Source organism: Hemiscyllium ocellatum, chromosome 9 (assembly GCF_020745735.1).
Source record: "Hemiscyllium ocellatum isolate sHemOce1 chromosome 9, sHemOce1.pat.X.cur, whole genome shotgun sequence".
NCBI classification, from domain to species: Eukaryota; Metazoa; Chordata; class Chondrichthyes; order Orectolobiformes; family Hemiscylliidae; genus Hemiscyllium; species Hemiscyllium ocellatum.
The window spans coordinates 69,153,716-69,179,386 of NC_083409.1; the positions used below are offsets into that span (position 1 = coordinate 69,153,716).

The 25,671-nt window shown below is 40.5% G+C and overlaps 1 protein-coding gene across 1 annotated transcript in view; it reads right to left on the reverse strand.

The window, feature by feature from the left end:
• The window catches only part of LOC132819087 (metalloprotease TIKI2-like), a 406,884-nt gene that overhangs the window by 191,605 nt on the left and 189,608 nt on the right, over window positions 1–25,671 (reverse strand). The window contains exon 3 of the mRNA XM_060830444.1: window positions 10,423–10,569. Coding sequence (XP_060686427.1) covers window positions 10,423–10,569 — 147 coding nt within the window. The remainder of the gene's footprint in view (window positions 1–10,422; window positions 10,570–25,671) is intronic.

The window sequence follows — 25,671 nt, forward strand, 5'->3', positions numbered from 1 at the left end:
CTGCTAGCACCCGGCCCATATCCCTCTAAACCTTTCCTAATCATATACCCATCCAAATGCCTTTTAAATGTTGCAATTGTACCAGCCTCCACCACTTCCTCTGGCAGCTCATTCCTTACACATACCACCCTCTGTGTGAAAATGTTGCCCCTTGAGTCTCTTATATATCTTTCCCCTCTCACCCTAAACCTATGCCCTCTAGTTCTAGACTCCTCAATCCCAGGGAAAAGACTTTGCCTATTTACCCTATCCATGCCCCTCATAATTTTGTAAACCTCCATAAGGTCACCCCCTCAGCCTCCGACGCTCCAGGGAAAACAGCCCCAGCCTGTTCAGCCTCTCCCTATAGCTCAAATCCTCCAACCCTGGCAACATCCTTGTAAATCTTTTCTGAACCCTTTCAAGTTTCACAACATCTTTCCGATAGGAAGGAGACCAGAATTGCACACAATATTCCAACAGTGGTCTAATCAATGTCCTGTACAGCCGCAACATGACTTCCCAACACCTGTACACAATACTCTGACCAATAAAGGAAAGCATACCAAACGCCTTCTTCACTATTCTATCTACTTGTGACTCCACTTTCAAGGAGCTATGAACCTGCACTCCAAGGTGTCTTTGTTCAGCAACACTCCCTAGGACCTTACCATTAAGCGTATAAGTCCTGGTAAGATTTGTTTTCCCAAAATGCAGCACCTCGCATTTCATAGAGTCATAGAGATGTCCAGCACGGAAACAGACCATTCCGTCCAACCTGTCCATGCCGACCAGATATCCCAACTCTTCCATTTCTCAGCCCATTGGCGCATCTGGTCGAGAGCCTGTTGTAATTTGAGGTAACCCACTTCACTGTCCACTACACCTCCAATTTTGGTGTCATCTGCAAACTTACTAACTGTACCTCTTATGCTCGCATCCAAATCATTTATGTAAATGAAAAAACGTAGAGGACCCAGCACTGATCCTTGTGGCACTCCACTGGTCACAGGCCTCCAGTCTGAAAAACAACCCTCCACCACCACCCTCTGTCTTCTACCTTTGAGTCAGTTCTGTATCCAAATGACTAGTTCTCCTGTATTCTGTGAAATCTAACCTTGCTAATCAGTCTCCCATGGGGAACCTTGTCGAACACCTTACTTAAGTCCATATAGATCACATCTACCACTCTGCCCTCATCAATCCTTTTTGTTATTTCTTCAAAAAACTCAATCAAGTTTGTGAGACATGAGTTCCCACACACAAAGCCATGTTGACTATCCCTAATCAGTCCTTGCCTTTCCAAATACATGTAAATCCTGTCCCTCAGGATTCCCTCCAACAACTTGCCCACCACTGAGGTCAGGCTCACTGGTCTATAGTTCCCTGGCTTGCCACCCTTCTTAAACGTTAGCCAACCTCTAGTCTTCCAGCACCTCACCTGTGACTATCGATGATACAAATATCTCAGCAAGAGGCCCAGCAATCACTTCCCTAGCTTCCCACAGAGTTCACGGGTACGCCTGATCAGGTCCTGGGGATTTATCCACCTTTACCCATTTCAAGACATCCAGCACTTGCTCCTCTGTAATCTGGACATTTTGAATCCTTTGATCAAAACTTCTCTTTCCGTATCCTTTCATTCATAACCTCCATTCCTGTACCCCATTCCTTCACCTTGTCTCTCTCTGCTCTTTCATTGAGTCCTGAATATTTGTGTGTGGATTTCCCTCCTCCATATTGTCTCACACTCTAACCTTTAAATTCCTTGTTGTCAGCTTTCACTTTTCATTTTTTTCTCTCCCTGTTATAACTTCTCCCCAGTGTTTGGCTTTGCAACTTTGGTGAGGGAGAGACAGTAACAGCAGAGTTCACACAATTTGATGTGTTCGAGAATGTAACAGCCCAGCCAGCTGTATAGAAATGGGAGGAAGGCACAGTGGGAAGCCTGTCAAATGCCGAGACACAGCTTGAAACATTGATGAGCAAGGAGGAAACAGAAATGCCATCATTTTCAGACTTACTGTGTCTGAACAAGAACACTCAGTTCTTCCAAGGTGGAGTAAGCAACTGTTGCTGAAAACATTCTTCAATTACTGTTTCAGTCCAAGTTGAGAAAAAACAAATAAATCACAATGCAACATGGACATAATTAAGAAAAAGCCTTCATCTCTGGAGGTTTTGAGAATTAAAAAGAAATCACAAAATACCAAAGCCAGATTTCTCACATGTGTCTTCCTTCTTCAGTTGGGCCCTTCCAAAGGAATTCGGCTAACGTTGGTCTCAACTAAAGGAAAGCAATGTTGCTGGGAGCAGGAAGAACATGTCAACCCGGTGTAATGCTGCTGAGATTGCTATCTTCACCCCCTGTGAGTCTTCTAAATTCCTGTAATCTGGCAGGTCAACTAATTCTACCAGCAGGAGGGGTGACCTAAAGCATTCAGCTCTAATGAGCTAGATAACATGGAGAACTGGGTCATAAGACTGAATAAACTCACTAAAAACTGACCAATTGTTGCTGCCTCCAGCAACAATCTTCACCATTAATCCAGAAAAATAAACTTCTGCAGATGCTGGAAGTCTGAAACAAACACACAGAATGCTGGAGAAACTAAGCAGGTTTGGCAGCATCTACAGACAGAGAGGAACAGAATTACCACTTTAAGTCCAGAATGACTCTTCTTCAAAACTGAACATTTGTTCTGCTGAGCTTCTCCAGCATCTAATCATCTTTGTAGAACAAATCTCAACTCCACAGGCTCTTAACCAGTTATACAGAAACCATCTTCAGTAAATAGGATTGGGACTTATGTTTTTTGACTAAGTACAAGATGCGTTGAGTTCTTTGGACAGTTTTTGACCATGAGGCCTTGCAAGTTTTCTCAACATTTCATACTATTTTGACCTCATTAACTACTTGTTCCAGATATTAATCTCTCACACCCAATTCCAAACCCAGCTTACCATGCATCTATCCTAGAGCAACTCAACACTAAGCAGATATCCCAGGATTCACTGGTATTACTTGTGCCCTTGTTATCTTTACAAGGCTATTGCACTCCCAGGTAAGCACAGTCAATGGAGCTGCCCATGCATGGTTCCTTCACTTGCAACAGGGGCATCATAGACAGGAAGAAATCAATACCCCACTTCATTGGAACCACCTGGATGTCCTGGTAGATAAGTGACACAAAGATGGGGTATCCTTGTCTTTGAGGACTGTTGTGGAGATCATGCCAGTCTGTCTGAAGTTGCTCCCCCACGTCAGTGCACTCTCAGCCATCTGAAGGAAGGGCGAGCACTGTAGGAACAAGGTCAATGACCTTCACTACTCTGCCATCATGAATGCTACATCTTCTGATTCTTGACACTCACTCTCTTTGCTGCTGCACCCACATACAACCAATGCTCAAGATCTACCACTCTGACTATCTTCCACACTGCCTCTCACTCACCCCAAACCCCAACATCACTAACTCAGCATGCACTCACACTCCCTAAGCACTGATTCATACCAACTCCCCCTGCACCAAAAATAACAGCTGTGCTACCATTTAAACCTCCCTTAATAACTGCCTCTCTCTCATTCCAGGAGGAAAACAGCTTCCAATGGGGCAGAAAGAATCAAGATGGGTGGTGGGCTATCTGCCAATTCAACTCCTCATTTCTCCGTGTCTGCGTGGGTTTCCTCCGGGTGCTCCGGTTTCCTCCCACAGTCCAAAGATGTGCGGTTCAGGTGAATTGGCCAAGCTAAATTGCCCATAGTGTTAGGTAAGGGGTAAGTGTAGGGGTATGGGTGGGTTGCGCTTCGGCGGGTCGGTGTGGACTTGTTGGGCCGAAGGGCCTGTTTCCACACTGTAAGTCTAATCTAATCTAAATTTCTTTTTATTGAGTCTGCAGTCACTATCCTGGTTCACTTCTGAAAAATATCCACTCGATTAGTTACTGTTTGAAGAACTGTACTCCAAGTAAGAACAGCAAGAGAAAAAATACTTGAAAGGGAAAGAAACTCAAAATTCTATGAATGTAATAGTGAAAGTAGGACTCTGATTTAAAAAAAAATAGATGAAATGGGTGGCATGTATGAAATAGGTAATAGAAAACAGTCAAATGAAATGAGAAAGATTGATGCCTTGACAGGCACAAGAAATGTTTGTTAGAAACAAACATGGTTGGCTGGTGGGATTTCCCTAAGTTCTTACAGTTCATAAGCTGTGGCCAGGACTGCTTTCCAATACTGTACAGAGGTCCAGCAGAACACAGGTCAAATCAGATGACTGAGGCACTGCCAGTAAAGTTTGTCGAAACCTTCTTTGACCTACTTGGGGAGGCTACAGGGTTTCTTCCTTTGGCAGCAGGGAGGCTACAGAGCTGCCATTCATCCAGTTACCACTGCAGGTCCTTACAGCAAATCCAATAAGAGAAGACAGCTTACCCCTCATTCCCCTTTCAGCACAACCATTTGAGTACAATGACTCATTATGAAGTTTAGGGTCAAAATCTGGTGAGCACATCACTGACACAGGTCCACAACTGACAGAGAAAGCAACACCTGAGAGGTTCATGATGCTCAGTCAGTTCACATGCAGACCCATGATGAGACTCAGGAATCTCTGATAGAGGCCTTCAGGGTAAAGTCTGGCAGAGATGCTGAAGCCCATATGCAGAAAAGAATGCAGGGACACGTCTAAGTTGCTGTGGTGGCTCTGGTGTGTAAATGCCTGGCTGCCACCAGATTCAACACAACATGCAGTGGCTGCTGGATATGTGTTCAGGCATTCACTCCAACATGCTAGACACAGATGCAGTGCCGCATTGGCAAGTGGAGAGAGGCAGTAAGGACTCTAGGAGATGTCATTGAGCACCATCAGATAGGATGAAGGGCAGCCAGGCAGCCCAAGGACTTCATCACAGGACACTCGAGGGTAACCTACACTCCACTCATCTCTCCCAGTGAGCCTATTGCCTCCAGCAGTGCAGATTGGAGAGGATACATGCGTGCTTTTGCAAGAGAAAGTCGGTAAAAAGTCCCCCAGCAGGCTGGTTCCACATCCTCTGTGGATGGTACTGTTGTGCTCAGACAAGAACAATTAAGAGGTCACAAAAAGTACAAAGGACAGCTATTGAGCATTGTATAGAAAAATGCATTTTAAATTACATTTAATTCCACTTTAAGCACATTTATTGTATTTTTGTTTTGTCATTTGTTGCTGCAATGGTTATGTGCACTCAAAGGTATTGCACCTCATTCCCAACAAGTTTCCCATGGTCACGAAAATGTGTAGACAGCAGTGGAAATATACAGTGATATACAGATCATGTCCTGGACTTGTTCACACAGCTGATACAATGGTATCTAAGTAGCACATTTAGCACAAGTGCAAGGCTCATTATACCAACTTGGCTAGTACACAGAATCACAAAATCAGCCACTTTAGACTGAAAAAGTAAAAGGCAATGTAGCCTGCCTCTTAGTATTGCACTGTTCTGTGCACGGACTTGTCTGTGTCTCATCAGTTACACCATCTTTTCCAAGGTGAGGTCTTCCTTAGATTGCAATATGTCTGAGATTCATTGGTAAGGTCTACAACATCTGTTCGATCGCTTATTAAGTTTGCATTAAGATCTCCATTTTGACATCCATCAACCAGCCTGAATAGGCTATTAATTAAAATAGCTTTTAGTCCATCAGCTTCCAGACCACGTTGTTAATTTTGGCTCTTTCCAGAATTTTACTTTGAGTTGAAATAATTGTTGAAAGTTTTAAAACTTCAGATGTAGCTAACATTTCATTAATACCTTTCCTTTCAATAACTTTATCTGCTTCTGCTCCTTTGGAGTTATGTATTCGCTTATTCAGTTTCAGACTTGCTGTGAAATCTAGAAGTAATTCTACGGTTCAAGAATCTTTTTTTCCAGTTTTAAATTTCTTTGATTCTTCCATGAACCTTCTCAGGCAGCATATATTTACTTCTCTAAATATACATATACATGACTTCTCTAAATCTTTGGGAATTTGCTAGATGTTTTAAGTTTTCCTTTCAGTATTTGGAAGTTTTCTCACTCTGTTCTGCATCTCACTGACTCCTGCTGTAGAAATGGTACTGCCGTGGATAATCTCTCTGCGAGATTAGGCTTGTTTTTCTTAGATAATGGAAAACCATTGAAAACTGCTTTACCGAAATTCATTTCAATCTTTCATTTCTTGAGCATCAAATATTTGCAACAAATTTCTACCTTGCGGTCCCACATATAATGAAATTGACCTCAAATTTTTTTTAAAGAAATTGTAAGATGGACTGGATTTCCTCTTGCTGCCTGTCCATTGCTACAGCTATTGATTCTTCACCCTGCATGAACGGTTCTTTACCAGATCTCCAGTTTCCAGGTTCTCTGACTTGAAGGTTGTAATTGCTGGTTTGTGATTTTCTTTATAGTCCAGCACAGCGCTGTGATGCAGTAGGAATGACTCTGTAAGTTGATGTCTTGACTTGCTCTGTATCTACTTTGTCCCTGGAGCAAATTTGGACACCTTCCATTGTATCTTTCCAAGCTCTGCAAGTTAGCACTGCAGTCTTCAGTCTTATTTAAAGTTGAATTAGATGTTCTCTGGAGTTCGGGCTCATGCACAAGGCCTTCCGTTTGCTTGATGTCAGGAAGCTGACGATTGGCCTCTCGCAAAATTACATTCTCCTTCCCGCCAAGCTTCCTGCTCCTAGGAGCAGCACAAGATTCCACCAGCTAGGCATTGATCTATCCACCACTGGCAAAATAATACTGGCCTGGTAAAATTATCCTCAATGGGACATGTTTATTATTATGTGTTAACATGTGTTATTATGCTTATCCTGTGGTGGTAAGCTTGTATGAAGCTAGTGTTCCCATTGATCAAGTTCCCTGATGGCAAGGTAAGGTTGGGGAACCAACCTGCCACGGCTCCCCGGTATTTTTATGCATACCTACGCCACCATGATTCCACTTTGAGTGGGCTCATAAAATTCTCCTGAGACTTGACTGAAAACTCAAGACTCACTAACTATTTTTTAATGCTAGGCCAAGGACTTGCACATAACAATTAAACATTGGTGGAACTATGATTGGTAAAGCAAATGTTTCTACGCAATACAGTCGATTACCCAAACACCTTTTGATGATTGTTCAGTAAAACTAAAGCAGATAAGGAAGACAGGCATACAGCATGGAAACAGACCCTTCGATCCAACTTGCCTGTGTCAACTATGTTTCCCAAACTAAATCACTTCCATTTGCCTGTGTTTGGTCCATATCCCTCAAAGTCTTTCCTATTTATGAACCTGTCCAAAGTTTTTTTTAAAAATGCTGCAATTGTACCTGCATCTACAACTTCCTCTGACAGTTCATTTTATTTACCTATCACCTTCTGTGTGAAAAGGTGCTCCTCAGGTTTTATTTAAATCTTCCCCTCTCATCTTAAATCTCTACCCTCTAGTTTTGAACTCCCCTACCCAAGGAAAAGACCTTTGCGATTCACCTTACATTTGACTTTATACTCCTCTGTAAGTCCACCCCTATGTTCGAGGAAAAGAAATCTTAGCTTATGCCGCCTCTGCTTATAACTCAAACCCACCAATCCCAGCAACGTCCTTCTCAATCTTTTCTGCATTCTCTCCAATTCAATAATATCCTTCCTATAGCAGGGCATCTAGAACTGTACTCAGTAAGACCATAAGACATAAGACATAGGAGTGGAAGTAAGGCCATTCGGCCCATCGAATCCACTCCGCCATTCAATCATGGCTGATGAGCATTTCAACTCCACTTACCTGCATTCTCCCCATAGCCCTTAATTCCTATAAGACTGTACTCCCAAAGTAGCCCCACTAATGTCCTGTACAGTCACAATATGACATCCCACCTCTTATTCTCAAGTGCTCCGAGTGATTAAGGCAAGTGTGCCAAATGTCTTTCTTCTTCACCCCCCTGACTACCTGTGACACCACTTTTAAGGAACTATGTACCTGAACCCTTATGTCTCTCCATTCAACAACACTCCCATGGCCCTACCATATGTCCTGACCTTGCTTGTCTTAGCAAAATGCAAGACCTTATCTAAATTAAATACCATGTGCCGCTCCTCAGTTCATTGGCCCAGTTGATCAGGTATTGTTGTATTCTTAGATAACCTACTTCACTTTCCACTATCCCACCAATTTTGGTGTCATTCACAAACTTACAAACCATGCTTCCTATATTCTCATCCAAATTATTTATAAAAATGACAAACAACATTGGATCCAGCACCAATCCTTGTGACACACCGCAGGTCACAGGCCTCCAGTCCAAAAAGCAACCCTCTACTAACACCTTCTGTCTTCTACTCTCAAGTCAATCTTGTCCCCAATTGGCAAGCCCTCTTGTGATCTAACTTAACTAACCAGCCTATAATGAGGAACCCTATCAAACACTTTGCTGAAGTCCATTTAGATAACATCTGCTGCTCTGTCTTCACTAATCTTCTTTAACTTTTACTTGATTTTTAACTTTGTATACCTTGGACCAACATCAGCACCTCCAAATCATGACCAATCATCTTGGTCATGTCCTTAAAAAACTCAATAAACTTTGTGAGACACAATTTTCTACGCATAAAGCCATGCTGAATAATCAGTCCTTGCCTTTCCAAATGCATGTAAATCCTGTCTCTCAGAAACCCCTCCAACAATTTACCCATCATTGATGTTAGGTTTACTGGTCTGTAGTTCCCTGGCTTTTATGTGCAGCTTTTCTCAAATAATGGTACATCATCAGCCACTCTCCAGTCCTCTGGCACTTCATCTGTGGCTGTAGACTTATACAAATGTCTCAGCTAGGGGCCCCACAATTTATTCCCTTGCTTCCAAAAATGTGTTGAGTTACACTTGATCAAATCCCAGGGACCTGTCTATCTTTATGCTTTTCAAGACCTCCAACACCTCGTCCTGTGTCCATATTAGCTGAATGTTCCATTTCCCTGCTGTGCCCAAAGATGTATGATATGAATGTGCCTATCATATAGAGAAAACACCTCATTCAATAAGTGTTCAGTCATCTGTGTGATAGTGACTCTGCATAAGTTACAACTTGTTTGTCCTTGGTGCTGAGTGCTGCAATGCTGGTGGGATGGGGAAGGATTGAAATTTCAAAATTCAAAAGATTCTGCAATAATCACAATTTAAAATAAATGCATCAGCTGGACATCCAGAAAATTGATGAAAACGCAGCTTTATAAATTCAAAAGGCTTGTGAAAATACAAAACTTGTCAGATCTGATTATAAAACAGGCTCTGAAAGAAGTACTAAAATTTTCCACTAACTACTTTCTTAAGCCTGAAAGTCAGGAATGGAATTAGCAGAATCTGATTCATTTTTATAATTTTTTTTAAAATGTAAAATCTTACAAGTTACTAGAGCAACTGGCTAGCAAATCTTTCTTGAACAGTAAGAGAAATTAGATTGAGTTTAGATGGAGCAATAGTTGCATTGTAAGTTCCAGGAATGGCATTCTGATCCACCACACAGACCAAATAGAGACAAAACCCATTTACAATAGTTTAGCATCTCAGCCAGAGTTTACTTCATATTTCCTTCCCCATTGCTTCCTAAATTCATAATAAGCTGCAAATATTTTCTCCGTGTAAGCAGAGGAGCAAGAAATTAGCGAAAATGTGTATTTTTTGGAGCTGACCAAAATCTCAGAAACAGGGTCGGGGCAGTCTCCTGAATTGGTACATCTGAGCATCCAACAGCCACAATCGTTTTATAATTATAATGTTACAAAAGGCCATTAATGAACTTTTCATGAAGAAAAAGAATCTTATCTTTAAAAAAAAATGACATAAACAAACTTTTTTCCACAGTCTTCAAAGGATTTAAGGCATGCTCCTAAATTGCAATTGACAGCAAGCACTAAAGACAGAGCACAGTGCCAGAGCATACAGTAATCTAATCAGAAACCATGCTGGCTTGGCTAAGCTCCACTAACTCATGTAGCGTTTGTTAGGCCGTTGTCCAATTTCTCTGAAATCCTGTAAATATTATTCAAAAACAACAAGTTTCTGAGGGCTCGTTCAGTGCCAACTTCACATTAATTTCATTTACGATAATAATGGGTGCACATTTAGTGGCACAGCAGCCATGTCAAAAACAGCCTATGGTTTACTTGAGCTTGTTTCATTAAGCTAACTCAAAATGAGCCAAAAGATTATGATTCCATTCAAAGTACATAGAGAAAAAAAATGCAAAACTGACTTGACATGCTTCTATACTTAGCCATGCCTTTTTATACTCTAGAATAAACTTGCAATTAGCTGCTATAAAACTTTTAAAATAACCTGGAACCTTTCCCCCATCTCAATTGACCCCTTTCTCTGCACTCATTTTGACAAGATTGAAAATGTCATCAAAATAACAGCTACGGTTCCTTACTTGGGATGTATCATGATTAAAGATGACAGCATTCAAGTCCCCACAGTTGTAGTGTTTGATGAGGTCCTCTGTTGTGTAAGGGGCTTGCAAACTGCCTGCTCGGAGGCTTTCATGTTGCAGCAGAGTTTGGTTTAAAGCAAAGAGGACCTGTAATGACATAAGAATAAAACAATTGTGAAGAATACTACAAGTTGGAAACAGATGGAATTTAGAACAGCATGGATTTGGGGCACATAACAATTTAGGCACAGATACAGGGTTTAATAATGAAGCTGTGTTTCTATTTTAACTAGGTTAAATGTTATGCATGATGTGAAATGTTATGCAAGGAATGAATCAATTCAGGAATCATTTTCCTTTTCTCTTCTCTTTATCAAAAGATGATGAACACTGTCCATCTCTTTTTATACCATCCAGGCATTAATTTTTCAAAGGTGAGCCCAGGAGGGGAGATGCTACTAGATTCTGTGATGTCGGACAGGTCCATTTGCTGTCTGCACCAAATAATGACCAACCGGCTGATTTATTATAACATCCCATCTCTACAGTTGCTGAGCATATTATCGCAGAACACCCTATCATTCTGTAAAGAAATGTATATAATAGATGCTTGACAATGTCTTCAATAACATATAAGAGGAGATTTAGGTACTAAAATTTCTACAACACAACTAAAGCAGGGAGAGAGACCTCTATCCAAATTCAGGCAGCTGACTCCACCAAACTTTGCAGGTTCATCTAAGTTAGATAGGCAGAGCTTTGTATGCTATTTAAGTGCAGCTTTTTGACAACATTTCTAATACAATAGTGGCGTATAATGTAATACAGCTGCAGAATGAAGGTCCTAACTTGTCCATGAACAGAAGGTAGCTAGAAATTAGCTGGTGGGCAAACTAAAGGGGCAAAGTAATAGAAAGCTAAGGGAATTAGTTGGAAGATACTTAGAATAAAATAGTATAGAATATCCTTTATTGTCACTTTGGAAGAGAGGCCAGAGATAGGATAAAACAATAAATAAAATTATTTGTGATTAAAGGGGAAATGTAGTACTCGAGGAAGCAGGCAATATTTGGAACAAGGATGACAATCAGTTTGAAGAAATAAATTCTGAAATTTCAAGCATCCAACCCAACATGTCCTTCTGAAAAAGATTAGGATCAAGAGAAAACCCTTCTGTGGGTCTGCCAAAAATGTGCTATACATACACTCTTTGTAGGTGGTTATTTTGGCAGTGAGTGCCACTTCTTCAAATCTCAGGACAGCTTTACAGCACAAGAAAAAAAAACTAAATGCTTCAGCAGGACAGCTGCAAATGTGTTGCTGGTCAAAGCACAGCAGGTTAGGCAGCATCTCAGGAATAGAGAATTCGACGTTTCGAGCATAAGCCCTTGATTCCTGATGAAGGGCTTATGCTCGAAACGTCGAATTCTCTATTCCTGAGATGCTGCCTAACCTGCTGTGCTTTGACCAGCAACACATTTGCAGCTGTGATCTCCAGCATCTGCAGACCTCATTTTTTACGCTTCAGCAGGACAGCCAAGGTAAGCCCCATATATATGTTACTTTCATTCATTATCCTCCCGGGACTAGGAGAGTCAGACTTGAAAGTAGGAGGTGATAATCGGAAACAGATGTTCCAGTCCATGGCTCCCAAATTTACTGACTCACCTTGTTAGCGCCATACTTGTATTAGGAGGATTCTAGGTGCACATTATATTTACAGAGAGGCACCAAGGAACCATTTGAAAAGATCACGGACACATAGCCCTATATAATTTGGATTCCCAAGAACCAACTTTGGTGTAGTCTCCTAAATTTCAGTACCTGGAGTCAGAACCACAACATTTTTGTACCAAAATTGTGTTGAAATTAAAGATCCTGATACATTATATCAAAGATAAGATTTTCCAAGAGGTTTTTTTTAAAAATAGTGCTTTGCTTGGAGTTTGTTACTGAGAGATTTTATTCTTGTTAAGTTTCTTTATGCTTTCTGAAGATCTTTGATGGTTCCAATGTTTTTCACTGCACTACTGAGTGTAAAACTTCAGGTTCAATTTTCCAAGTCATTTCATCTTCTTTTTGGCTCAACACATTGTCAGACTTCCAAGGCAACAACCTTCAGGTTGTTCCTTAAGGTCAGTCGTATGTTGCCACCATCTTCAGTTTATTAACGGGCCTTTTAACCTTCAGCTCTGAGCACTTTTAGTCACTTCATTGACCTTGCTTTTTTTTGCACTTTTTGTTACATCTCTTGCATGTAGTTTATGCTTCACGTCAAATACTATTTTCACAAAGCTAACAGCGCGTGGATGAAAGAATAAACAAATCAGAACAAAATCAAACAAAGCACTATCTTGACACTTAAAAGAGGTGTCTGGGATATTGCCTGAGAACGTCACTGTTGTGGATTGTCCCTTTCATTCTGTAGGCCAGATAAATGCAAGACAACATGCAAGCAATTCAGCACAACACTCCTCAAATGGTACATGGTCAGAGGCATTTAAGTGAAACTTCACTAATAGATGGGGAAGGCTCGTAAGTACTTCTAAACACTTTGGAAACTTGGCCAACCTGTAGCAAGTCATTCAAAACACTGTAGTACCACCAGCACTACCTTCAAAAATTCCTCCAAATCTAAAAAACAAGAAACGTGGTTTGACACCAGCATCCCCTCCCAAGTCAGAATGTAGGGCATTAAGGCAATCATCACTCCAAATCAACCCACTGCAGTTCATATGCTTGACACCAGACTCCCAAAGCAGTTGCTTCACTCAGATCTTCACTGGAACAGGGGACTTCCAAGAAAACAATAGAAGCACTTTTGGGATGACCTCAATGTATTGCTGAGGAAATCAAATATTCTAGTTGACTCATGGGTGTCTTTGGCTTATAACTGATCAAGGTGGAGAATGTTCATTCTGGATGATGTTGTACGAGGTGATGGTTCTGAAAGGGTTAATATTGGAGATTGCAATACAGTCCAACCAATTGAGTGACATCATATGGCAGTGGGCTGGAGGGGGAAAGAATTTGGGAGAGAACAGCCCTGGGACAGATGTGTCATATATATATCCCATTGCCTCAGTTACAATATCTAACTAGCTAACATAACTTGTTGGTAATTGCTATAAGCAACAAACTACATCTCACTAAGAAGTGCTCTGTTACCACTGTAACCTTTTACACAGTCAAGGGAAGAAGACTGGTCATAGAGGCGCCCAGCTGGGAAACAGACCCTTAGGTCCAATCCACCCATGCCAATCAGATATCCCAATCCAATCTAGTCCCACCTGCCAACACCCAGCCCATATCCCTCCAAATCTTTCCTATTCATTTACCCAGCCAAATGCCTTTTAAATGTTGCAATTGTTCCAGCCCCCACCACTTCCTCTGGCAGCTCATTCCATCCATGTACCACCCTTTGCATGAAAACATTGCCCCTTAGGTCTCTTTTATATCTTTCCCCCCCTCACCCTACGATACCTGAATTCAAACAGCAAAGACAGCAACTATGTAGGTTCACTGCTCTGTCAGTTTCTTTCTCTCTCTCTCTCTCTCTCCTGCACTGACCTCACCATGTACTTCCTTTGTCTGTTCCTCTCCCTTTTAAAACTGTTGTTGTTTTAACTTCTTTTTCCTCCAAAGTTCCAAAACAATGCAACAGCTGATAGAATCTTTTACCCATAGATATCACAGAAGGCAACAAACACATAAAAAGACTTTTGTCAGGAAACACACAGAGATGAAGTTGATGAGTTGAAGAAGAGCACAAATCTCCCATCAATTTGTCTCTTCAGCCTTCAAACACCATCAGACCACATGTAGTAAAGTCTTCAGATTGTGCATTGAACATATCAGCATCTCAGACCTATCATACTGGAGTGGAGGCAAATCACTGTCGATCCCAATGGGCTGGCTGCCAAGGGTGAATTACTGTTGTAACTTGGAAATGGTATAAGTTTAGCTGAAGGACATTAGGGCACCTGGGGAAGAGCTGTAGTGGACTGCTTTTCCTTGAAGGGTTTTAGCAGAATAGACAATGTGCAATGCTTTGGAGGCATAATGCAGCCTTCCTAGTCTGTAAACAATCCCATCCTTACAGTTAGAGAGAAGCTGTATGACCATCAGTCCTGATTCTGCCAGTTGCGCTGTTGTGGGAAGAGATTTCTTCTTTCTGGGATTTGCCCAGATACTATGCATTTGTAAAGTTAATTCTGATAATGGGAAATGCCTTGCAAGCATTCCAGGTCTACCTTCCATCTTGGTAAAAAAAACGAGGACTGCAGACGCTGGAAACCCGAGTCTGGATTAGAGTCAGGCAGCATCCAAGGAGCAGGAAAATACCATGATATTCTTGATGAAGGGCTTTTGCCCGAAATGACAATTTTCCTGCTCCTTGGATGCTGCTTGACCTGCTGTGCTTTTCCAGCTCTACCTTCCATCTTCACAAGTTTAAATTATACATTTAGCTTCTCAAATCTCCAACATAATTACGCAAGGTGGATGTACACCCAACACGAAGCTATCAGAGGTTTGTGAATCACTGCTATCCTGCTCCTGTGGGCTGATATATGTTCCAGAAATTAAACTGCGTTATCTGATTCATAACATTGACATTCACCACATCATTGAGGAGAAAGTGAGGACTGCAGATGCTGGAGATCAGAGCTGCGCTTTTCCGGCAACACATTTTCAGCATTCACCACATCATTGCCAATGGGGAAAAAAAAAGTCATCTGCCTTGTTTAATCACTGGTCTTGAAGCATTTAAAAGAAAACAAGGCCCAAAACTTTTCTCAACTTGAACAAGCATTTCATCATTTGTTTATAAAGCTTGAGAGAGGACTTTCAAACATACTATGAGATTTTATTCAATTATGATGGATACTATTGAAAGGCAGGAAATCACTGGTAAAATCGAATGGAAGCTGTTTAAATTTATGAAAACAGTTTGCAATGTCCAAAGACTTTAGAAAAATGCCCAAAATTTCTCGGGTAGCCCACTGAAGTGAATTGATCTCCTGTTTAACTTTGATTGAGATCAGCAAAACCCACAAGAAGTTACATAGTCAAAGTTATAGCAGGCCTCCTCCATCAGGAACTGTATCACTACAAGCTTTGGGCTCCAGATCAGGCAAGCAGCTTCAACTTTCTGTCAAGATGAGGGCTCGAACAGGAGTGTACAGGTTCAGGGGGAAGGGGAGGGCACTGACTGAGGCAATTCCAGTGCAGCTGGTGAGGTTGCAATCCTGTAATAACCACAACAGTGGCAAGAAAGTTTTGAAAAAATCTTTGCTAGAAATTGCTCAAAGTTCCCTTAGGAAAATAGTGCAAACAATCACATTTAGTCTTCAGCTCTATTTCTTTGAGAATTCCACAAGTTTCAAATTTGAGATTGGCAGAATACCACCTGACCCCAAGGAATTTCATGACCTATGCATATAAAATTCATTGTTAAAATGTATCTCAACAGTCAGGTTGTCACTTTTTAATTAACTTCTCTTTGAGGAGCTAAATATTCGAATTTCTATTTCAGGAATGTTATTTTTCTTCTTCTTGTTAAGTACACTTGCTTAAATTTAGACATAACCTAATCTGATACTCTACTATGTCCCAAGAGCAAGCTGGATCCCATTGAGCCAGTGGTTAACTCCAGTAGGTGAAATAATTAACAAAAAAGATTATTCTTCTAATTAGTAGAGGCATAATGCTGAAAGCTCATCTAGTTACCATGGTTGGTGAAAATATTCCCAAGAGGCACCAAAAGTCAGGGTTCACTTGCCAATTAAAAAGGGCTGATTCACAAAGGATTAAAACAATCTAACTTTGTGGCATTTCATTTCACTTTTTGTTTTACCTCCAATTATTTTCCTTTCTTCTACAGGAGGATTTTTTTGTTAGTGTATAGTTCCACCAGCCCTTGCAGCCTTCCAGTACCATATCCAAGTCACTGTTTTTCGCAGACACAGAATTACAGAGAATATCCAGCAAAAGAAACGGGACTTTCAACACAGACAGTCCATGCTCCACCCGAGCTGTCTCCATCCATGTTTATCTAACTCCATAAGCAGAATCTTCTACTCACCTCTCCCTCATTTTGTTATAATGCTGAGACAAGACCAGTGACTTCTTTTAAAAGTAGAAGAAAGCCAAAATCCAATTTATTTACTAGAAAGATGAAGTCACAAGATTTTTTTCGTTCAGAACAAAATAGATTTTACGAGACGAGTGTCATAAATGGCAAACACTAAATTCTCACTTAGGTAACCATCAATACACAAAAGGCCAGAATCAATACAAGTCAAACAGGCAAATTGTGGTCAATTACAAATTTTCAATCACAGGAGCAAATGGCAGATACAACCAAGATGAACCTTACAAACTGTGGACCTCAGCTATCCACTTAGCATATCACTTATCTTAATCATGAAACACTACCTTCCTTACACAGAATTTCAACTTCCCCTTTTCTTAGGATTCAACTTGACCTCCATCCAATATAATAAGACGAGGTCTAACCTCTGAGTGGTAAACCGTAACGTACTTTATGAAACATATCTATTTTCTGGAAGTCTACAGGCTCAGGCGCCTGTTCCATATGATCTGACATCAATATAACGAAGCTCCTTTTACACATACTCTGCTGTTATTCTTGAAATCAAAGCATAATTAATTCTTTACTCGAGAGATGACAGCAAGGACAACCTGTGTTCCAGTGGTGCATTCATCATCAAAAATTCCACGTCCCAGAACCTCCTCAACTGTACCTGTAAAGGTTTGGATGGCATGAATCAATTTTAACCCTCAGTAACAGCTGCAGCAATTTTAACTTTGTTTATTCTGAGTTTCTGAACCAAGATGGTGCACTCATCTTTGGTACTGCAGTCACTGGATTCATAATCTATTGAGCTCTGATGTCTCTCAGTTTTCAATTAGGATGTTTCAAAAGATTCAAGTTTTGTCCACAGATTTCATCACAATATGCTTAGACAGCTTCTCCGTATTCACATCTATCTTATTTGCTTCTACTATCAGTACTCTCTGTGATTGTGAAATCCATGCTGTAGCTAATCTCTAGTGATTTCACCTGATTTATTCCTTGTTGACTATTTTATTTTATTTTGCTCTATCTTAGAAGATAGAGCAAAATAAAATTTACTCCCTCTATGCCTACATTATCAAAAAAGTTCACAATTTTAAAGATTTTTAATAGGTCACCCCTTGGCCTTCTCTTTGAAGACAAAGTCTAGCCTGTTTATCCTTTCCTGAGGGGTATAACTTCACTGGCCTTGCATGCTTGTAAACTTGCACTCTTTCTAGTTCCTCCAAGTGCTTTTTGCCTTACGAGGGTGACCAGAATTGTACAATACAGTCAATGTGTGGCCTAACTAAGGTTTGATATAGGTTTAGCATAACCCTACTTTTCAAATCTATTCCTCCAGGAATAATTCCTAATGCTTTGCTTGTTTTTCTTTGTGTGATTTTATTAACCTGCATTGCTACTTTTAGGAATTCGTGTATTTGCAATCCCAGATCCCTTTGCTCCCCTACCCCATTTAATTTAATATATTCTGAGTAAAAGCGATCTCTATTTTTTTTACATGCATCACATTTATGTATTGAAACTCATCAACTGTACACCCAATATACAATTTATTAGTGTGTTTATTTTTGTAATTTATTGATGATTAGTATTGACTATCCCTCTTACTTAGTATCATCTGCAAATTTAGAAATTATGTTTTTGATTTTTGGCAATTGGGCCCAATGAACATCTGAACAAATAAATTAGAAGGGCAATGTTAACTAAAAAAAATCAACAATGGAAAATATCATTGCCAAAACTGACCATTTTCCATCTGGGGAAGAGGGGTGTAAAACATTTCCTCTGTTGAAGCAAGAGAACTTCTGAGTGAGGTTCATTAAATTGAAGATGAATTGGGATGGTCTTTCCTCTATCTCAGCTATGGAGCTAACGGCTGCAGGGGCTTATGTCCCTTTACTGCACGCCATTTTACACAGCCCAATCTGAAATCAAAACTCAAGACCTTCCTAGTGTGCATGGCCCAGGACTACACATGGAACAGCTTATTACAATTTATTTTATTCTCTCCATCTTCACCATGGATGGCAGCTTTCCGGTGATAGCTTGACCAAGTGGGATTCATTACCCAAAGTGCTACTTTGTCAAATATTGCTGCAATGTGTTGACTGGGAAATTCAGTCAGCAGGGAAGCAGAATGAAAGTAAAACATTTCCCCACCCACCTGGTGAAAAATTCCATTTTACAAGCTGTGTTGTTCCATGACTGGCTCAAAACCCCGGACAGACGGATTTGCTTAATGCAAGGAAACCATTGGCATTCATCATTTTTTCCCCAAGCTGTTGACTCCTTTTAAACTATTCAGTACATCTGAATTTGTTTTAAAATATGCAGATTCAACTGACCAATGCCTTTGATTGTAACTGAAAATGGTATTCTAGTGTGTACATAACTTTTACTTGTCTGTGGAATCTAGAACCAATGACTGTTCTAATCATCAAGCTCTACATACATTTATAGATTCCTCTTGCACGACAGAATAATATTTGAGATTTTTGTACTTTCAGGAAAAAGAACCTGTTTCATTCAAGACAGTCTTCAAATCTTACAGCACAGAGAAAGCCATTCAGCCTATCAAGAGTGTTTTGTGCATGTGTGTATTTAGGTTCTTTGAAAGGATTACTGAATTAATCACTATCCTCTGCTCGTTTCCAATAGTATATAACCTATTCCTTTGTTAACAGTACTATTGAATCTGCTTCAGCATTATTTCCAGGTGGTGTCAATGTTTTCATTTTAGTTAGAACTGTAATGGAGGTGCAGCAGAACATTAGTTCAAGCCAATAATAAGTTGAGTAATGTAAATAACCAACTATTTTTAAAATGATTTATTCCTCTACCCAAAAACCAAACTCCCATAAGATTTGGGTGGCACGGTGGCACAGTGGTTAGCACTGTTGCCTCACAGCACCTGAGACCCAGGTTCAATTCCTGACTCAGGCGACTGACTGTGTGGAGTTTGCACGTTCTCCCCGTGTCTGCGTGGGTTTCCTCTGGATGCTCCGGTTTCCTCCCACAGTCCAAAGATGTGTGGGTCAGGTGAATTGGCCATGCTAAATTGCCCATAGTGTTAGGTAAGGGGTAAATGTATGGGTGGGTGGTGGGTCGGTGTGGACTTGTTGGGCCGAAGGGCCTGTTTCCACACTGTAAGTAATCTAAAAAAAAATTTAAAATAGGAATCCATAAGCTTCTTCAGTGGCTTCTTGGCTGAATGTGTAATATGCTGTGCCATTTACCAAGACAGGTTAGACAATGCTAGGTTATATTCTTGTTTGTTGTAATTTATCTGAAGCAGTCAGACAGTATGGCATAGCCCATCTAAGTACACTTTCCAATTGTTGGACATAGATAATGCTTTTGTCTTTTGTGTGAAAGTTGGCAAGAATGATGTCTTATCAAACCCCAAGAAACGATATGGGTTTATTAACTGCTACCTCAGTTTACTTAAATCAGAGATGAGTAAGTACAGCTAGAAAGATCATGCACAGAAGGGCATACAAATATAGGTCCTAATAGCAAGTCCATTCCTCTAGATCTCATGAATTAACCAAATCAGTTGATCTTCAACAATACCCGCTGAATCTGCTTGGCTAAGCCACACAGTTGTAGAAGTGAAAAGAAGATATATAGTCAGATCAGGAATAGCTCTAAACATTTTGCTCACTGTGTTAAGTCCATAATCCCATTCAGTATGTACACTACAAAATGAGTTATTCAAACACTGCATGCTGTTCAGGAAACCACAATGAATCCTGGAAATTTAAGCAATTGTACTGCTGCACCACTGTGTAAAGACCATTAATTATTTGCTATTCCATGTTCCTTTGCAGTCTGGGTCACTTTACTGATGAATATTTTTAATCAATCTGTTCAGACATGTCTGGGGCAGGTGGGATGTGAACCTGGACCTTCTGGCCAGAGATCAGGACACTACCATTGTGTCCCAACAACAACCCAATCCACTTTATTGATACCCTTGCTAAAATGACCCTAAAAGGAAATTATCATGGCCCTGGCCCCATTAAAATCAATGACAATTGTGCTTTTCCTGCATTTAATCAGTTCTCCCACTGCTGCCACTTAGACCGAAACAATGTACTGATGACCTTACAGCAGTGTGATTTATAGACTTTAAATGTGGTCACTGATTGCATTTAAATGATGTGTTAACATGTTTCTGATCAGAGTTTGTTGAAAGACAAGTCCTCAAAATTATTGCATCATCATGGCAAAAAAAATCACAAATTTATTGTATAAACTATATTTCTTTATAAAGTTTGGTGTTTAAGAGTTGTACAACTTTGAAATTTTGACCTACACAAACAAGCTGAGCTGGAGAGTACAGAAAACCTATTACAAAGATTGTTGGCCCATAAATGCAAAAAACTGAAGGATTCTTTGATAATATTGGCCCCAATTATTTCCTCATATTTAGGGTGACTTATCTGAAATGTTGGCTTTATGAATTTGTTCACCTGGTTAAAAGTTTTACCCAACATTAGAAAAACAATGAAACTAACCGGAATTACAATTTTGTAGGTTTCTTTTCGACTCATTAACTGTACAGATGAAAATATTCTGGGAGATTCCAGTCACTATTTCAAGCAGTTAACCTCTGCTAAAGCTGATACTCATTATCTTGGATAATAACAAAGAATAGGTAATTGACTGAGGCAGGGCTGCTCAATCTTAATAAGGAAGTGCCTACAAAGAAGGGAAAACATATATTTTTGGTTAAAATAAAGAATAACATGGTCTGGAGAATGTTATAAAATTACCAAAAGCGCCTGAAACTGTTAAGATGCAGAATGAGTAAAATGCTTTTTTAATAGCTTCCTGTTTTGCCCACCTGACCTTCAATAATATGCTAGAAGTAAAAGATTGGTCACAATGGTAGTGAGTGATGAGTCAATTAGCACATATCTCCAATGATGCAAAAGAAATCCAATATCTTTAGATTCAAACAGGCAACTAAACTTCTGGTGCAATCCTGTCACAGTAGTAATGGGAGTGCAGCAGAACTGCTGGTAAACAAATCCTTACATTGTTATAGGAGGTATTTGTCCCAAAAAGAATGCCCATATTAGAAGAGGTGATTATTGGGCTTGAAATGTTATGTACAAGAATTTTTAGGACTTTAGCAAACATGTGCATTTTCTTTTCTTTTTATCCAAAGTATCTGTAAGAGAAGAGCAAGTAGTCATCAGTGGAATAATGTGGAAGGCTGTAAAAGCTTGCTTTGAAACCACAACTTTCTATATTTTTACACAGACAATGTGACAAAGCACAGAAAGGTCATGTACAGGAAGGAAGTGCACTCCAACAGCCCAAGAAGAACATGATGGAGTAGGTTAACTCTGTGTCTAGTGTCCACCACAGCTGCAAGAATATCCAAGAAAAAATGTCAGACCTAAAGAAATGTACCAATGCAAGACTGGCAAATATAAGTGAAGCAGAGGAAGAAACCATAAGTTCTCACCGTAACAAGTTCCAGATGGTCAACGCATTATACTCTGTAGTTCTGAAATACTAACGAGAAGCTTGTAAAGGAGGTACCCGTAAGGCACCACAAAGTTGAAATTAGTTAATCTTTTTCAAGTACTTCAAGTTGTACAGAAGAAAGCAACAAAAACTGTCTTTGTAGCCTTCACCTCTTCAAGACACTGCTTTACCTTGTTACACAGGGATAGGTTGAATGATCTCTCAAACCTAATCAAGACAAGTCAAGACAAGCTTGCCAATCCAGATCTCCCATCATTCATACAGTTTTCACTCACCTCCTTATCAATCAACTCCTTATATATCATACTCTTTCTCTTTCAACACTTCAGTGTTAAAGAAACTGTCTTATGCAAATTAACCTCCTAAAGTCAGAGTCAATCCCTGCCTTTACTCAAAATCACACTGGCAACAGCTCACACTACCTGTCAGAATGTGTTTGCTCCTTTTCAAGGATTTTTCATTTAAGTTTAAAATAAATCTCCACTCCTCATGATCATAGGATGCATGTGCTCAGATGGAGGAAAGGAACTATGTCACATAAATGCCTCACTTCTTTCCTTCCGAAGTCAGAGTTAAACAATAACAAATGAGAAGAGAAATGCACCCAGGATGAATTCTATCATGGAAAAACTGTGAGTGTGCATGAGAATGAAGTACATAAAATCGTCGAGGTGGAGCAAGCTTTTCTGAATTTCCAACAACTGCACAAGTATTTTGAAGGCAGAACCGGGTGGCACGGTGGCTCAGTGGTTAGCACTGCTGCCTCACAGCACCAGCATCCCACGTTCAATTCCAGCCTTGGGTGACTGTGTGAAGTTTGCACATTCTCCCTGTGTCTACGTGGGTTTCCTCCGGGTGCTCTGGTTTCCTCCCACAGTCCAAAAATGTGTAGGAGAGGTGAATTAGCCATGCTAAATTGCCTGTAGCTGCATTAGTCAGAGGGAAGTGGGTCTGGGTGGGTTCCTCTTCAGAGGGTCGGTGTGGACTTGTTGGGCCGAAGGGCCTGTTTCCACACTGTATGGAATCTACATAGAACACAGAACATTACAGCGCAGTACAGGCCCTTTGGCCCTTGATGTTGCGCCGCTCTGTCATACTAATCTGAAGCCCATCCCACCTACACTATTCCATGTATGTCCATATGCCTGTCCAATGACGACTTAAATGCACTTAAACTTGACGAATCTACTACTGTAGCAGGCAAAGCATTCCATACCCTTACTACTCTCTGAGTAAAGAAACTAACTCTGACATCTGTCTTATACCTATCTCCCCTCACTTTAAAGTTGTGTTTGCCGTCCCAATACTTGGAAAAGGCTCTCTCCACCGTATCTAACCCTCTGATTATCTTGTATGTCTCTATTAAGTCACCTCTCAACCTTCTTCTCTCTAACGAGAACAACCTCAAGGCCCTCAGCCTTTCCTCGTAAGACATTCCTTTCACACCAGGCAACATCCTAGTAAATTTCCTCTGCATCCTTCCCAAAGCTTCCACATCGTTCTTATAATGCGGTGACCAGAACTGTACACAATCTAATCTAATCTCATAGAACCTTCAAAATATTAAAGATAACGAACTGCTGACAAAGAAACCTCAAAACGGGAGCAGCAATAAAAGAAGCAACCTCAATATTCAACGCATGTAATTGCCACACTAGTGTAGTTACATTCTCTTGCAATGCAGGCCTATAACTTTGTTCAATGAAACTTAAATATTGGTCAAGCAGTATCCAAGGAGCAGGAGAACCCTTGGATGCTGCCTGACCATTCTCCTACTCCTTGGATGCTGCCTGACCTGCTGTGCTTTTCCAGCAACATATTTTCAGCTCTGATCTCCAGCATCTGCAGTCCTCACTTTCTCCTAACTTAAATATTGGCTCAAGTAACAGTACCTCAGCCTTTGATTAGGCATTTTACAGCCTTGACGACTCGACACTGTTTTCAAAAATTTCAGACCGTAAACTCATAAGCCCAGTATTGTTTCCTTCACTTTGCGTGTTTCAGTTTTGCTTTTAGCTTTGCTTTTAGGAGGTAGCACAGCGGCTCTCAGCCCATCATTTCTTTCTTTGTATTTTTCTTACGCCATCAACATTTCTTTTGATGCTAAGACTAATTCTCCTGATTGCTGAGATCCTTCAGAAAAAGTCTTCAACTCTGAGTTAGAGTTGGATTCTTTGGGCATATAATGACATGCTTATCTGGATCATTACGATGGAAATGTTAAATAGAAAACTCCTGTCTAATGCCTGAGTAATGACACAACTGGCCCCTAATTCTCCCATTGATCACCATCTCGCCATCACAATCTCCCTCCTAGAAACTCCCCCTCCTGACCTGACAGACCCACCAACTGATTACCCTCTCCCAAACACACCTAATTAGCCCCCGCCGCTTGATGACTACCATCTGACTTGACATACTCACAATCTGATAACTGCATCAAATCTCACCCATCTATAAACCTACCATTAAACCCAGCTACCAGTTCACCTCTGCCACTCTACTAGTTACTAATACTCACCACATCACACATCTACTTACCATCCACAACACCCATTCCCAAATATTAATCCACTCAGCCATTCAGTAACATTCACACTGAACATCTGAGTTTAGCTTACGGCAACTTGTGACACAGAGAGGGGTGCATATTCTGTAATGATCCTCTTCACTGTTCCATGCATGGATTCTTTCAGAAAATCATATTTAGATAAGAGGGCACTTTACCGTATGATCAGCATTGGACTATTTAGACCACAAACTCAGTTTCTCTCGAAAGAAAGACACCCCAACCTGCTATGTATCTCTAATAGTTTCTGCTTTTATTTCAGGTTTTCAGCAACCACAGTATTCTGCTTTTCAAGGTGTGTAACTTTTCTGGGTGTGCAGGAAAACCAGGATTTATGTCATTAGGTCGGTTTGCTGAGCCGGTTGATTTTGTTGCAAACATTTCGTTTCAATCCTGGCTGACATCTTCAATGGTGTATAGCCTCCGGATGAAGCGTTGTTATTGTGATCTTCCCAGATTTTATAGGGTTCTGGCTATCACTGGGGATGGTTCAATTTCCGGTTTTGTACTGTAGTAGTCTGTTGATGGGGTCTATTTCAACATGTTTGTTTATGGCCCAGGATCGTAAGTTTGTCCCAGTTGAATTGGTATCCTTCATCGTCAGTGTGTATTGAGAGGGGAAATGGTCATATTGTTCTGTTGCAAGCTGATGTTCATGTATTCTGGTGGAAGTTTCCTGCCCATTTGTCCTGTGTAATGTTTCTCACAGTTGCTGCATGGTGCTTTGTACATCACAATTGTCCTGCATGTTTTGGTATGAAGTCTTTTATCTTGGATATAACTGGCAGAGTGTGGCTGTTGGTGTGTGTGCTGTCATTATTCCTATATGACGTAAGAATCTTGTGGTTAGTTCTCAGACATTTCTAATATAGCGTAGGGTAGTCAGTGTGTTGGGACACACAACTACTATCCAAGTCAAAGGATCCCATACCCACAACATGCAAGACAAGTATGATGTACAAAATACCATGCAGCAATTGTGAAAAAAAATTACACAGGACAAATGGGCAGGAAACTCGCCACCAGAATACATGAGCATCAACTTCAACGAAAAGACACGACCAGTTCTCCCTCA